This window comes from Eleutherodactylus coqui, chromosome 1 (genome assembly GCF_035609145.1).
Source record: "Eleutherodactylus coqui strain aEleCoq1 chromosome 1, aEleCoq1.hap1, whole genome shotgun sequence".
NCBI lineage: Eukaryota > Metazoa > Chordata > Amphibia > Anura > Eleutherodactylidae > Eleutherodactylus > Eleutherodactylus coqui.
Genome location: NC_089837.1, coordinates 119,029,268 through 119,043,217, shown reverse-complemented (window position 1 = coordinate 119,043,217; position 13,950 = coordinate 119,029,268). Strand labels below are relative to the sequence as shown.

Here is a 13,950-nt window from a genome sequence, read left to right as displayed (position 1 = left end):
CAACCCTTTTAACTCCTTCCTGCCCTGGGAAGTAAATGTACTTAATAGCTGAGAAGAGGTCCATGCGAAATACCATATATTTATGGCACATAGATGGAGCCGGCACAGAAGCTGACCACATGCCATGTGCAGTGAGAGCTGGCCGTAGTGGACAGTCAGTGTTCTGCTGCAACAGCAGGGATCAATGAGAACACCAATCCCCGCCGTTAACTGCTTACATGCCACGATTTTGATTTCATTTATGGGGTTCACAGAGCTAGGAGGCTCCCTCTGTGAAGTCATCTGCCCTCCACCATGAAATAAAAATAGTAAAAAAAAAGTAAAGTAAGGAAAATTTTTAAAAATTTGCACGCTTTTTTTGTTTGAAAAATTAAAAAGCCATATGTTTGGTTTTGCCACATCTATAATGATCCATACAAGTAGTTGATCACACTTTATCCCACATGGCAAATGCTATTAAAAGAAACCATCTCCCAGAAAACATAATAAAAGTGATCACAAAAGTCACATCTACCCCAAAATGATACCAATAAAAATGAAGCTCATCATTCCATTAATGAAGCCTTTACACAGCTCAATGAAAAAATAAAAATGCTCTGGGGCTTTCAATGCAGTGATCCAAAAAAAATTCTAAAAAGGGGCTTTTAGTGGAAAAAAGTGGAAAAATCTAGAAAATATATAAATTTTGTATTTTTTCACTGTACCCACACACAGAAAGAGAGGTCTAAAAAGCATTACTTTTGATGAGGGCAGTGTTGTAGCTGGAGTGTGCTTCATTGTCTATCCACCTTCAGGAACAAAGACCATAGAAAACCCTTTAAGTTCTAGGTTTCCGTAGCTTTCTCCATTTTATTCTCATAGGTGTTTTGCAGTTAATGTATGTTATTTTATTTTGTCCGTCTTTTTATCCTTTTTTGTAAGATCTGCATTTTTTTGTTTTATAGTCTAAAAACTTTGATTAGTTTGGCCCTTGTTACTTTGAGCTGTTAGTACATCATCTATTATTGTGATTCTTTTAGCTTTTTTTTTTTCTTTTTATCTAGCGCTGATTGCATTACTGAAAGATGGGGAGACACTAGAAGAATTAATTAAACTTTCCCCTGAAGAGCTCCTGCTCCGCTGGGTGAATTACCACCTGACTAATGCTAAGTGGCCAAACATAAATAACTTCAGCCGAGATATTAAGGTACAGTTTGAGAAGTAAATGATGTGCAGGGATGCTGAGCTTCTGAGATGATGTACAGTTGTAGCCATGTAAGCCATTGTTACAAAAATGCTGGCTGCTATTTTTTAAGCTATTGAAGGGGATTGTTTGAGATGTTTTCATGTCAAAGCAACCCTTGTCCATTTGCCCTTTTAGAATCTCAGAAAAGGATGAAAATAGGGGAGGCAGAAAAAACATGGGTGCTATCTGGTGTAGTAACTTGAAAAAGGTGAAAACCAAGTTCCACATAAAATGCTCTCACCTGATATGGCTGTGGTAGGGAGGAGCACAATCTCATGTACATGCCTTGGAATAAAATAGATCTGCAGAGAGCTGCGAGCATTCACTGGCTAAACTAGTCCGATAAATTCTGAGACAGGCAAACTCCATGATTGACAGAAAAAACCCAGCTGATAGGTGCTGCTCTAGGAGCCTGAAACATAAGTAACACCAAGTTGACTCCACAAGACTTGAGTAACTTTAATTCTCAAAAGACAAACAGAAGCAACATGTTTCAACCCTGAACAGGGTCTTCTTCAGGCCTTAAAGGGGTTGTCCTGCGGCCAAAATGAAATTTTTTTCACAGCTCAGTCCCCCATGTTCAGAAAACATCACAAACTACCCATGTAAATCGTTTGTATAGAGCGTTTCTACTCACCATGAAGCAGTTTTATGAAGTTATAAAATTCTTCTTCCAAGATGGCTGCCGTCATTTCCCAAGGTGCACCGCTGGTCTTTTCCCACGGTGCACCGCGGGTCTTCTCCCATGGTGCACCGTGGATGTTCTTCTCCAGTCTGAGCTCCACTGCCGATTACAGCCACCTCATTGGCTGATCGGCACCACGTGACAGGGGCGGAGCTACGCGATGACGCGGAGAAGAGGGAGGGGCCAGGATGCAGCTCGTGAGCCCGGACCATCCAGAAGAGGAATCTTCAGTGCGCAAGCGCGACTGTTCCTGCGACCAGAGGAGAAGTTTGGTCGGCGCCATGGGAACGGGGACGCCAGCACAGGGGGGGGGGACCCCCTGTAGGTAAGTAAATAACTTCTGTATGGCCAATATTTAATGCACGATGTATATTACAAAGTGCATTTATATGGCCATACAGAAGTGTTTAACCCCCCTTGCTGTTGCGGGACAACCCCTTTAATGAAGACCTCATTTTGGGGTCGAAATGTGTTGTTTCTGTGTGCCTTTTTAGAATTCAAGTTTCTCATTTCTTGTGGAGTCAGCTTGGCATTATTTATGTGTCAACCTCCAGAGAGCGGTGCCTATCAGCTGGGTTTTTTCTGGCAGTCATGGCATATGCCCTATTGGTTTATATGGATGTCATAGAAGGATGTTCCCTGCTCAAATGTGAGTGCAGTGAGCGGGATGTTGAGTGTCAGCTTATGGTTCATAGTAGCTATAACTCTGACTCCCAGCCGCTTCGCTACAAGTGAAGCCTGGTCATAATATGAACAAAGATTTTGGGTTATTGGGGATTCTGGGGATTCTAGTCCCTTCCCATAGGAGGTGATGTAGTACGTGGCGTAGTGCAGGTGTTTCTAGTGAGATGGAACTCCAGAAGTCGGGGTTAAGGCTGAAACAGGTGAAACTGCCCTTTTATTTGTAGATTCAGGAAAATACGACAACGTCCAATGCAGGTCCAATTCCCATGCACAGCAATCTATTTTTGGTTACTGGAGATACCGCCCTCAGGACAATGTATTGTATCTATCACTTGAGATACAGCTTTCCATTCTTCTGTTTTATCTAGTACCTTCTCTCGGACTTAGGGAATGTCTATGTCTCTTAACTGTCCTGTTTTCAGCTTTCCTTCAGATCTTTTCTTTCTTTTTTAATCTTCAATCTTTCTCTCTCTCTTTCCTCATTCTAATCTTTGTTTCTTCTTAGCTATACCTTTCCCTCTCAACTAATCTATCTCGAAAGGCCCATTTAGACAAACGATTCTTGCTCAAAAGACATCTTTTGACTTGGATAACATTCAGGTCCTCAGACTCATTTATAAATTGGCTAGAAACCGGGACCCCCTAAAGCAAACTAGTAAGAAACTGTGTGGAGGGCTTTAAACGAGAATCCTTAAGAGAATTGACCTATGCATGAGTCTCTGATTCCCCCCCCCCCCCCCACATCCCTACGCGTCCTCCTCTTATGTCTAACCCCAGTTACAACGCTCCATAGGAATAGGATGAGTCGGGTGGGTCCGCTACGTGTTTACATATTTACGTGCTTTGAGCCCGGCCCGAAAGCCAGACCAGATGGAAGGAATAGGAAAATGGGAAGAAAACACAGGAAGAAATACTCTAAGATACCAGAGAGAAATGAGGTAATAGAAAGCAGACAACAAAGGGTTAATTAGAGCCATAGGCTGGGATCAACTCCACCCCAATGCAAGGAGCCTTCTCAATAGCATCCAGCGAGAAAAGGCAAAAATAAAGTCCCCATGCAAATAGTGATTCCTACGGGCCTAAGGTTTGGGCCTTGCTCGGGACAGTGAACTGGTCGACCTACGGAACAAATGAAACAGACTCAAAGGACAATCCCATAGCCCCATCCACCCACTTCTATTGGACAATATAAGCCACGACTACCCTTCCCCCTCCTTATCCCCCTGACCCCCCTCATCCCCCCCATCCTTGAAAAGCCTTGTTGCATTTATGATAATGTACACTTATTTTGAAAATGTTTAATAAAATCTATTTGAACATAAAAGACATCTTTTGAGCGATAATCGTTGTGTGCATTTACACGGCAAGATGATCACTCAAAATTTGCTCAAATGGCAGTTTGAGTGACAGTTTTAAGCATTCACTTTGCATAAGTGTGTAAATGAAGGCTCACACTGTATGCAGAAGACAAACAGGACCGCTATCTTCTGCATACAGCTGTTGTCTTCTCAGAGCGCTCAGCTGGTATACAGCTGAGCGCTCCAAGCAGGGTATGCTGAAGACAGCTGAAGCGCTGTCTTCTTCATATTCCAGCTGTGTTCAGGGAGCACTCAGCTAGTATACAGCTGAGCGCTCTGAGTGGGGTATACAAAACACAGCTGGGGCGCTGCCTTCTGTATACAGCTGCTGTATTCTCGGAGCGCACAGCTGGTATACAGCTGAGCACTCCGAACGGGGTATGCAGAACACAGCTTTGAGCGATTTCTGAGCACGAATTGTTGGGTCTAAATGGGCCTTTACACAGTGAACTTGCTTCTCTCTTCCTCTTCTCAATAACAACTCTAGATTGACTTCCAGAAATTGGGTGGAGATATGAAGATTCTAGCTTCTCCCAAGAGCCCTGGGAGTAGACAGGGGCTTGGTCTATCCTCTAACTGGGAGTTGTTGTGAACTTCTCTGGTGGATAACAGCTGATCTAAGTGTTTCGGGAGTCGGACCTGCAGGGATTTGCTGACTGCTGAAGTGGCTGATTGTAGAGATAGGTTTGTCTGGATAGACCTCTGTTGGCTTCACTTGGGAGAGACTCTGTCAGGTCATTCTAGTCTATTCCAAGTGATGCTGAAAGAGACTGGTAGTCGCTGATGATGCACAAAGCTCTGACCATGATGTGTGTGTATATTTATCTACAGTACTGTGCAAAAGTTTCAGGCAGGTGTGGAAATAAATAATGTTGCAAAGTAAGAATGCTTTCAAAAATAGAAGTGTTAATAGTTTTTTTTTTTTGTCAATTAACACAATTCTACATGAATGAACAAAAGAGTAATCTAAATAAAATCAATATTTGATGTGACCCACCTTCAAAAACAGCATCGATTCTTCTAGGTACACTTGCACACAGTTTTTGATGGACTGAGCAGGGCGTTTTTTTTCAAACATCTTGGAGAACTAACCACAGATCTTCTATAGATGTTGGCTTACTCAAATCCTTCTGTCTTTTTTCATGTAGTCCCAGACAGACTCGATGATAAGATCAGGATTCTGTGGGGGCCACATCACCAGTTCTTCTTTACACGGAAGATAAATGTTAACGACATTGGCTTTATTTTTGGGGTTGTTGTCCTTCTGCAGATACCATTTGAAGTCAATCAGACGCCTTCTAATTTAAAAAAAAAAACTTTTTAATTTGCAGCATTATTTCCAGACCTGCCTTAAACTTTTACACAGTACATTATACAACCATAACCCGTGATAGTCGTTACTTGTGCACATATTCTTGTTTTGTCTTCTAATCCAGGACTCTAAAGCTTACTTCTACTTGTTGAAAGAAATTGCCCCTAAGGACGGTAGTAAAGCCGATGATGATTTCATAGATTTCTCTGGTTTCAATGTAAGTTTATACTTTTAACTGTGTATTAGTTCAGCATTATTTGTATGGAGTTGCCATAGGCTTCCATATAGAAATACTTGCTCTTATAGCACCTGAATTCTGCGAGTAGAGGGCTGTTTGATGTCCTGGCTTCTGTCACAGCACTGCAAAAAGTGTGACATAGGTTATAAGAGTATATTAGGGAATCTCTACAATTCATGAATAAGGTATAATACTGACAGTATACTAATGATGTAGATATTGATGTCTGAAACTGTAGTATTGTACTGTAATATGTATTATTATATATCATTATCACTCGCTATGAAGACATTTCTGAAAGTAAGCTCTAGCATGAATTTTTAGGATTTTTGAGGATGCAGCATGATTTTTTAAGATTTTTGAGGATGCTTGAAATATATGCCCTACTCCAAAAATACACACAAGTTACAGTTAATAAAAAAAAAGTCAATGTAAATAGTGTCCAGGCAGCTATACAAGTAAAAAGTAAAAGCTTTTGGAGCAAAAATTAGATGTTGAGACAAACCAGGCCCCTGTTTATTTATTGAAATGATCCAATCATCCAGCCGCCTACAAGTATGTCACTGATTCTGGGAGGGTGAGGAAACTCTGTATCATGTGACCCAGCGTCAGAACCAGGCCAGACTTGGAGGTGTCGATACCGTTGCACCTGGACTGGTATACCGGTAAGTACTGGGTGGGTCAAAAAGAATGGTGCAAAAGTAAAGCTGATTCATTCCTACATAAAATGACATAAAACAGCCAAAATGACATGAATAGATAGAAGAACTCTTTTTTTTACTTTGCATGATTCTTTTTTAATCGACTTGTATATATTTTCCCTTTAACAAACTTGGTGGAAAGCTAAGAGCGGATACATCTATGTTATATATATTATTTTCTTGTAGTTACTGTTTTAGACCTCACTCACACAGGCATTTGCAGAAACACTGTGTTTACGGCAGTTTCAGCAGCGATGTCATGCATTTCTGACAACGTTTTGGCTGCGCTTTCAGCACATCTGAAAACGCAGCCAAGGAAGCTGAAAAAAAAGCAATACTCACCTAGCAGGCGCCGTCCGGGTCCATTCTGCTGCTCTTCGGTGCTCCTGCAGGCTTTCCATGCACTTGTCAGCGCTGACAGAGAATCTATTGCTGGTAACAGGGATTGAAAACTTTGCCACCAGCAAGAGATTGCTCCGATTGGTTCTTGAGCGTCAGCTCTGATTGGCTAAGCCGGCGCTCAAGAACCAATCGGAGCAATCTCTTGCTGGAAGTGGGGTTTTTAATCCCTGTTACGAGCAATAGATGCTCTGTCGGCGCTGACAAGTGCATGGAAAGCCTGCAGGAGCGCCGGAGAGCAGGGGTACGGACCCAGATGGCACCTGATAGGTGAGTATTCCTTTTGTTTTCTTACTTAGTGTAGCTAGGGTGTTTAGCACTGCCAAAAATGCGGCACAACTTGGTGCTGCCCGTTGATTTCAATAGGTGAAGCACAGCATTTAAAAATGCTGAAACGCCCAAAAATAGAACATGTACCACTCGAAAATCGCGGCGCTGAAAATCACAGCGCTGAAAGGCGCCATGTTCGAGGGCTGCGTGAGCGGTCCTATTGAAAACAATGGGAGAGCTCTACCACGATTAGCGTGGTGCTGAAAGACTCGCGCTAATTGCGGTAAAAAGCATCCGTGTGAGGCAGGCCTTAAAACGTAGATAGTGGTCTACATTACCACCTTAAAAAAACAAAGTACGTTTACTGCATTTCTAGAAACTTCCTATAAGCCTAAGTGCAGACAGGCAAATAAACCTTTATATAAAGCCTGATATATGGATACTGTATAAAAAAAATTAAAGGGATATAACAACATTTATCTTGTAGGAGCCTAATGATCTGAAAAGGGCTAATTACATGCTTAATCAAGCAGACAAACTGGGCTGCAGACAATTTGTAACACCATCAGATGTTGTCGCTGGAAACCCTAAACTGAACTTGGCTTTTGTAGCAAATCTATTTAATATGTACCCAGGTCTGAACAAATCCAATGGCAATGATTTCCACTCCCAAATAGAAGGTAAGGTAGTTGACACAAATTCAAGGATGTAATACAGGTTTTATTCTATAGGCTCGGTCGTCATGTGTTTTATTACATCACTAAGGAAAGATACCAGAAGAGGTTAGGGGTACTTATACACAGGATCGCTGTCAGACACTTAATGCCCAACAGTCGTCCCAACGATTATCGCTACTGTGCTTTCACACGGGAGTGATGATGGTTCATGGAGGCGGATCATATGAGAGATCTCTTTCGGCCGCCTGACTCCATTCATTATGAACAGGCAGTCGTTCAATCGCCAACAGTTGTTTGCTTTTTAGATGAACTCTAAAACAAGCAACTCTGAAAATTGAGCAATTCTTGTTGGGTCATGCATTGACATGGATGACAGTCACCTATAATTGCTCTTTTAAACAATTACTTGGGCAATTATCATCCCATGTGAAAGTATCCAAGGAATTCCAAGCTTGTACAATGAAGATGATGAGGATGTACTTAATGCTGCGAACAATGCAGAGATTTATGAAGCAAATTGTACCATAACTTCAGTGTCCATTACGGCAATATAGAGAATATGGCATGACCCAAATTTATTATGGGTTTTTAACACTTTTTACTCCTGCATTAACAATTTTGAAAAGTGTTCAGAGAAAGGAGCATAAGTAAGAGAAGTGATGAAATGAAACAGATTTAGAAAGAGCTGCACTTTTTTGCACATATTGGTATACATCAGGTGATGTAAGGAATAGACACGTGTCTAACAAGCCTAACGAATTGTGGCAAATATACTTTACCATGTGCACCATTTTGATTATCCTAGTTGCCATTAGCAGACACAAATGTAAACTGTGTCATGCATCATTTGCTATTATCTGGGTTATCCATAAGGGCCCTTTATGCCCATTGTAACGAGTGATAAATCAACAAATAACACGTTGATTGGCATTTGTTAATTGGTATTTTCACAGGGAATTAATTGCAAGTATGGGATAAATGGTCCTTACTGAAGGTACACGCAAGGATAATCTTTCAAACAACCAAAAGATTGTAAGATTTAGCGATGTATTTGCATAAAGTGTTAATGGCTTTAATGCCCATTATCACTTTAATCATTTTCATTCGCATGTACAAGGACCTTCTTCTTTTTCCTCCAGGAGTTGTTTGCTGTGCCAAGTTAACATCTGCTGGCAGATTCCATTGTTCTCTTCCTGGCAGAACACACAGTGTACTGATTATGTATGCAAAGCAAAACACCAGAAGCACACTGTGTATCCTGCAGTCTTTTGAAAGATGACCGAAATGCATTGAAATGGAATGTATTTGCTTAGTCTTTCAGTGGCTGAACAATGGATTTTATGCAGAGCTAAAATCCATTGGTCAAATAAAATGTGCACAATGTCCGCATTGACATGTAATGATGATTGCTCATTTTCGGCCATTTGGACGAATTTTGAACGATAATCGTTGCATGTAAAAGGGCCTTCGATCGTTCATCCCCATACAGATTACATATGTCAACCGTACATCCCCCTCCTTATAAGAGAGGATGTACTGCCAATGATCTGGCGTTTTTATACCTACATACAATATCCAATCAGTTGAAGGAAAAGCCTTATTCAGGATTAATGCCACCTTAAGGTGCAAAGAAGCATAGATTATTATTTTACCTTATTGCAGTTTAGGAATGATCCTAGATATATAGCTATATAACACTTTTAAATTAGCGCCTGTGAAAATTCTGATGTTTTTCTCTTTAATCTGTGAACCCTAGATTTCACTCTCACATATGTAATAGGTACAGTATATTCTGATTTGATTGATCTAGAATAACTTTGCTATACCTGTACGTTTTGCATGAGACTTGTGGTTTCCACCCTTTGTACATGACACTCAATTTCTTTAAAACCTAACTCCACCCAATACCTAATAAATTCACAGTAAACTGGAGCGTAACACAGTTTCCGACTCTTCTCCAATTCACACACTGCCGATCCTCCGCATTTGTAATGAACTCTGATTGACACGTTGATCAGCGCTCTTTAGATACCGTTTATACATGGTATAATCCCAACAATATTGAGATGAATGATCATTAATACAATAGTTCGCCCCCATTCCTCTGAAGTACAGCATTCTGTTCACACCGGTGGATGTGCTGCGTATGAATGACCATTTTCATGCAGACATAAAAGATCAAATCCGATGACAAACGACTGTTTGTTCATTTGGCGGCTGATCACCATCATATTCAGCTGAGCTCATGATTGGGCGAATGAACACTTGTATCTGATTATATCAGCCCGGGTAACAGGGCTTTTACTTGGGACTGGGAAGCTGAGCTTTGTATTGCTGCCTGGCAAGGTCTTCATAGTGGGCAATTCATAGGTGGAGATAGGCTTTAATATAGATCACTTATAATATTGAGATTGGATACATGAATTATGCACATTTTTCAGTTATTTGCAAAAGCATGTCGAATTGTCGCACTGCACATCTTGTAGATATTAGGCACGTTGTTATAGATTTGTCAACAGGCAAAATCTCAAACTATTTTGTAAAATATGTTAATTCTCTATTACAAAATTATTATAAATTATATTGAACTAAAGTGTTTCCTTAGTTAAAGGGAAACTGACACCAAGTTCATTCTGCCCGAACCATGGGTGGCGTCAACCCAGAAGAGCAGGGGTGTAACTATAGGGGATGCGGTTGCACCTGGGCCCAGGAGCCTTATGGGGCCATAAGGTCTCTCCTCTATAGAGGGAGCCCAGGACTATGAATAAAGCATTATAGTTGGGGGCCCTGTTACAGATTTTGCATTATGCCCAGAAGCTTCACGTTATGCCTCTGCAGGGCAGGTATGCCTATTACTTCCATGTATAAGTTGTTCTGAAACGCTGCAGTATCTCAGAATAAACATATTTTAAAGTTTGACTTGGAACTGAGCTCCGAGTCAAAGAGGAGGGCTGTGCTGACTTCTCGCCACCCACAGCATGAAGACTGACTGCTCTGTCCCAAGCAGGGGGAGGAGCTGTCAATCAACATGCAGTGTTCATGGAAAGGCTGACATGGCCCACCTATATAACGCGGAGCTCCGTTCAACTTTACATTGTGTTTATTTCTGAAACACAACAACATTTCACAATAAAACCTACATGAGGGCGATAGGCATACCTGTCCCGGGTAATGCTGCCCACAGTTTGGGCACAATGAACCCGGTGACAAGTTCTCTTTAATAGTGAAATGTGCTTGTATCTCAGACTCAATTCATTGTCTTCAGTATTCCTGCAAGTGTTCCTTATACATTTGCTTCAAAAGTCAACTGAGGTCGGGCAGCTGGGACAGAACTGCGACAGAATCGCTTCAAACTCTGAGATGCTATTTGATGTGAATGGGTTTATTGTAATCTCCTGTTGCCAAGTCTATACCTATATTTTGCATGTCTTTTCTGAGACTGATGTAACATAGATGCTCAGTTGTGTTAAAAATACAACTATTTGTAGGTTTCAACTAACTATAAATATGTGTTTATTATATGATAAATACAGTTGATTTAGCTTCAGTTTTATTATGTTATTTATTATATTTTTTGGGGTGGGCTTGGGTATGTTTTCAGCTTGTGAACTTTGAATAATGTGTTATACATTGTTTGTTAATGTTATTTGCCATTCATGGATACAGGGGAAACTAGTGAGGAGAGGACATTCCGTAACTGGATGAATTCACTTGGTGTGAACCCATATGTAAACCATATGTACAGGTAATTAATGCTTTTCCATCACTGTAGTACATGTATTTATGCATGCAGTGTATAGTATAATACCGCTTTAGTTATTACATAATCTGACAGTGGAGAACTAGGCTGGTTATATAGTTATGTTATTGGCTTAATGTATCTGAAATTGATCATACCTTCTCTTTTCTTCATTTCTAGTGATTTGAACGATTCTCTGGTGTTCTTCCAGCTATTTGATCAAACACGAGTTCCAATTGACTGGGGTCGTGTTAATAAACCCCCATTTTCAGCTCTGGGTGGACATATGAAAAAGGTCTGTGTGGATAGCATATTTTGCGTTATAACATAATGCTATGATAAGGCCATACAACATAGCTTGTTACTCCTCTACATAACCTCAGTGTATGATATCTTAGGTTATGCGTTCACTTTTTCACAGTAGTTTCACATTAAAAACTGGTCATAGAAATCAAAAACGTCTGGCATTTCTGTGGATACCAGGATAAAAGTAGTAAGTATTTTATTTTGACATCATGGATAAAAACATCACCCAAAAAAAAGTTTTTTTGCGTTTACATGTTTCGAACAGAGTTCCTATTCATAGCAATGAATAAGAACTCTGTTCGAAACATGTAAGCACAAAAATGTTTTTTTCGTAAGATGTTACATGTTTCGAGCAGAGTTCTTATTCATTGCTATGAATAGGAACTCTGTTCGAAACATGTAAGCACAAAAAAAACATTTTTTGGAAGATATTGTCAAAATAAAATACTACTTTTATCCTGGTATCAATGGAAGTGCCAGAGGTTTTTGTTTTCTATTGCTGTGGGGTGTGCCTTCACCTGGCTGTGCACCCAACGGCTGTTGTGTCCATGTGGTGTGATAACATTTTGGATTTACAAAAACTGGTCATGATGCATGAGCCCCTCTATTAGTGTACTGTATATTAACGTGACACGTGAAATTGTGTCCACCCTTAACTTCACTTGAGTATTGTTAGGTTATACAACTTGTCATGATACCAATGCACTACAATCCAGCATCATCCAGTAAAAAATATACATCAAGCATGTAAAATGGGAGCCTATGAATGATGGATATCATCCGTAGAGGCATCTGAAGATGTTTGTTTTATTTTTACATGTTTGTTTAACATCTTGAGTCAAAAATCTAAGGATATGTTGAGCTCAGAGACGGTTAAGGAATAGAGATGAGCGAGCGTACTTGTCCGAGCTTGATACTCGTTCGAGATGCTCGTTACTCAAGACGAGTACCACGCGGTGTTCGAGTTACTTTCACTTTCATCTCTGAGACATTTGCGTGCTTTTCTGGCCAATAGAAAGACATGGAAGGCATTACAACTTCCTCCTGTGACGTTCCAGCCCTATACCACCCCCCTGCAGTGAGTGGCTGGGGAGATCAGGTGACACCCGAGTAATAAAATCTGCCCCGCCTGCGGCTCGCCACAGATGCATTCTGACATAGATCAGGGAAAGTGCTGTCTTGCTTTAGCTGCTATAGGGAGAGCGTTAGGTGTTATATTCGTCTTGAAGAACCCTAACGGTCCTTCTTAGGGCCACATCTGACCGTGTACAGTACTGTTGAGGCTGCTTTTAGCAGTGTTGCACAATTTTTTTTTTTTGGATATCGCGCGTGCAGACCATTGCGTCCTCAGTCTGCAGTCATTGTACAGAGTATAGGGGCAGTACTGGTGAGGCAGAGACAGTGGGAAAGGTGAAAGAGATATACTGCCTATATAGGCAGTGGGCTTTTTCAAAAAAATTTGGGAAAAATACTATATTTGGGCTGTCTGTGACCGTCTTCAGTGTACTGCATGTCTGCTGGAGGTAGTAGTCCTAATTAATATGCAGCTAAGCGTTACAGCAGGCTTGCACAAAATTGTTTCCTGGCTCTGCTGTCTCCGTTACATCACCGCCGTCATAGCGCCAGAGGGAAACAGTATACATAATATACGCTGCATACAGTATCTGTCTGGTGTTTCAGCTCATCATTTAAAAAAATTGAAGCAAAATACTTAAGGCCTACCACTGCCCTTTGACCACTTGACTGCTGCTGCGCTGTGAATTCCACTAGCTCAGTCATACGCACCTACGTCTCACTACAGGCGTGTGCAAAATTGTTTCCTGGCTCTGCTGTGCGTTCCGTAAGCGAAGTCAGCCTCCAACCACAGGCCAATAAGCAGCACATTTAATTACAGCGTTCTGTTTCTGCTCTACTCGTAATACACCATGCTGAGGGGTAGGGGTAGACCTAGAGGACGTGGACGCGGGCGAGGACGCGGAGGCCCAAGTCAGGGTGTGGGCACAGGCCGAGCTCCTGATCCAGGTGTATCGCAGCCGACTGCTGCGGGATTAGGAGAGAGGCACGTTTCTGGTGTCCCCAGATTCATCTCACAATTAATGGGTCCACGCGGTAGACCTTTATTAGAAAATGAGCAGTGTGAGCAGGTCCTGTCGTGGATGGCAGAAAGTGCATCCAGCAATCTATTGACCACCCAGAGTTCTACGCCGTCCACTGCTGCAACTCTCAATCCTCTGGCTGCTGCTCCTCTTTCCTCCCAGCCTCCTCACTCCATTACAATGACACATTCTTAGGAGCAGGCAGACTCCCAGGAACTGTTCTCGGGCCCCTGCCCAGAATGGGCAGCAATGGTTCCTCT

At 41.5% G+C, this 13,950-nt stretch overlaps 1 protein-coding gene across 2 annotated transcripts in view; it reads left to right on the top strand.

Moving 5' to 3' along the window:
- Positions 1-13,950, top strand: part of PLS1 (plastin 1) — a 113,929-nt gene that overhangs the window by 82,316 nt on the left and 17,663 nt on the right. For both annotated transcript variants that reach the window (XM_066589631.1, XM_066589623.1), the window contains 5 exons: positions 1,044-1,186; positions 5,389-5,481; positions 7,360-7,552; positions 11,216-11,294; positions 11,469-11,583. In XM_066589631.1, the coding sequence (XP_066445728.1) occupies positions 1,044-1,186; positions 5,389-5,481; positions 7,360-7,552; positions 11,216-11,294; positions 11,469-11,583 (623 nt within the window). The remainder of the gene's footprint in view (positions 1-1,043; positions 1,187-5,388; positions 5,482-7,359; positions 7,553-11,215; positions 11,295-11,468; positions 11,584-13,950) is intronic.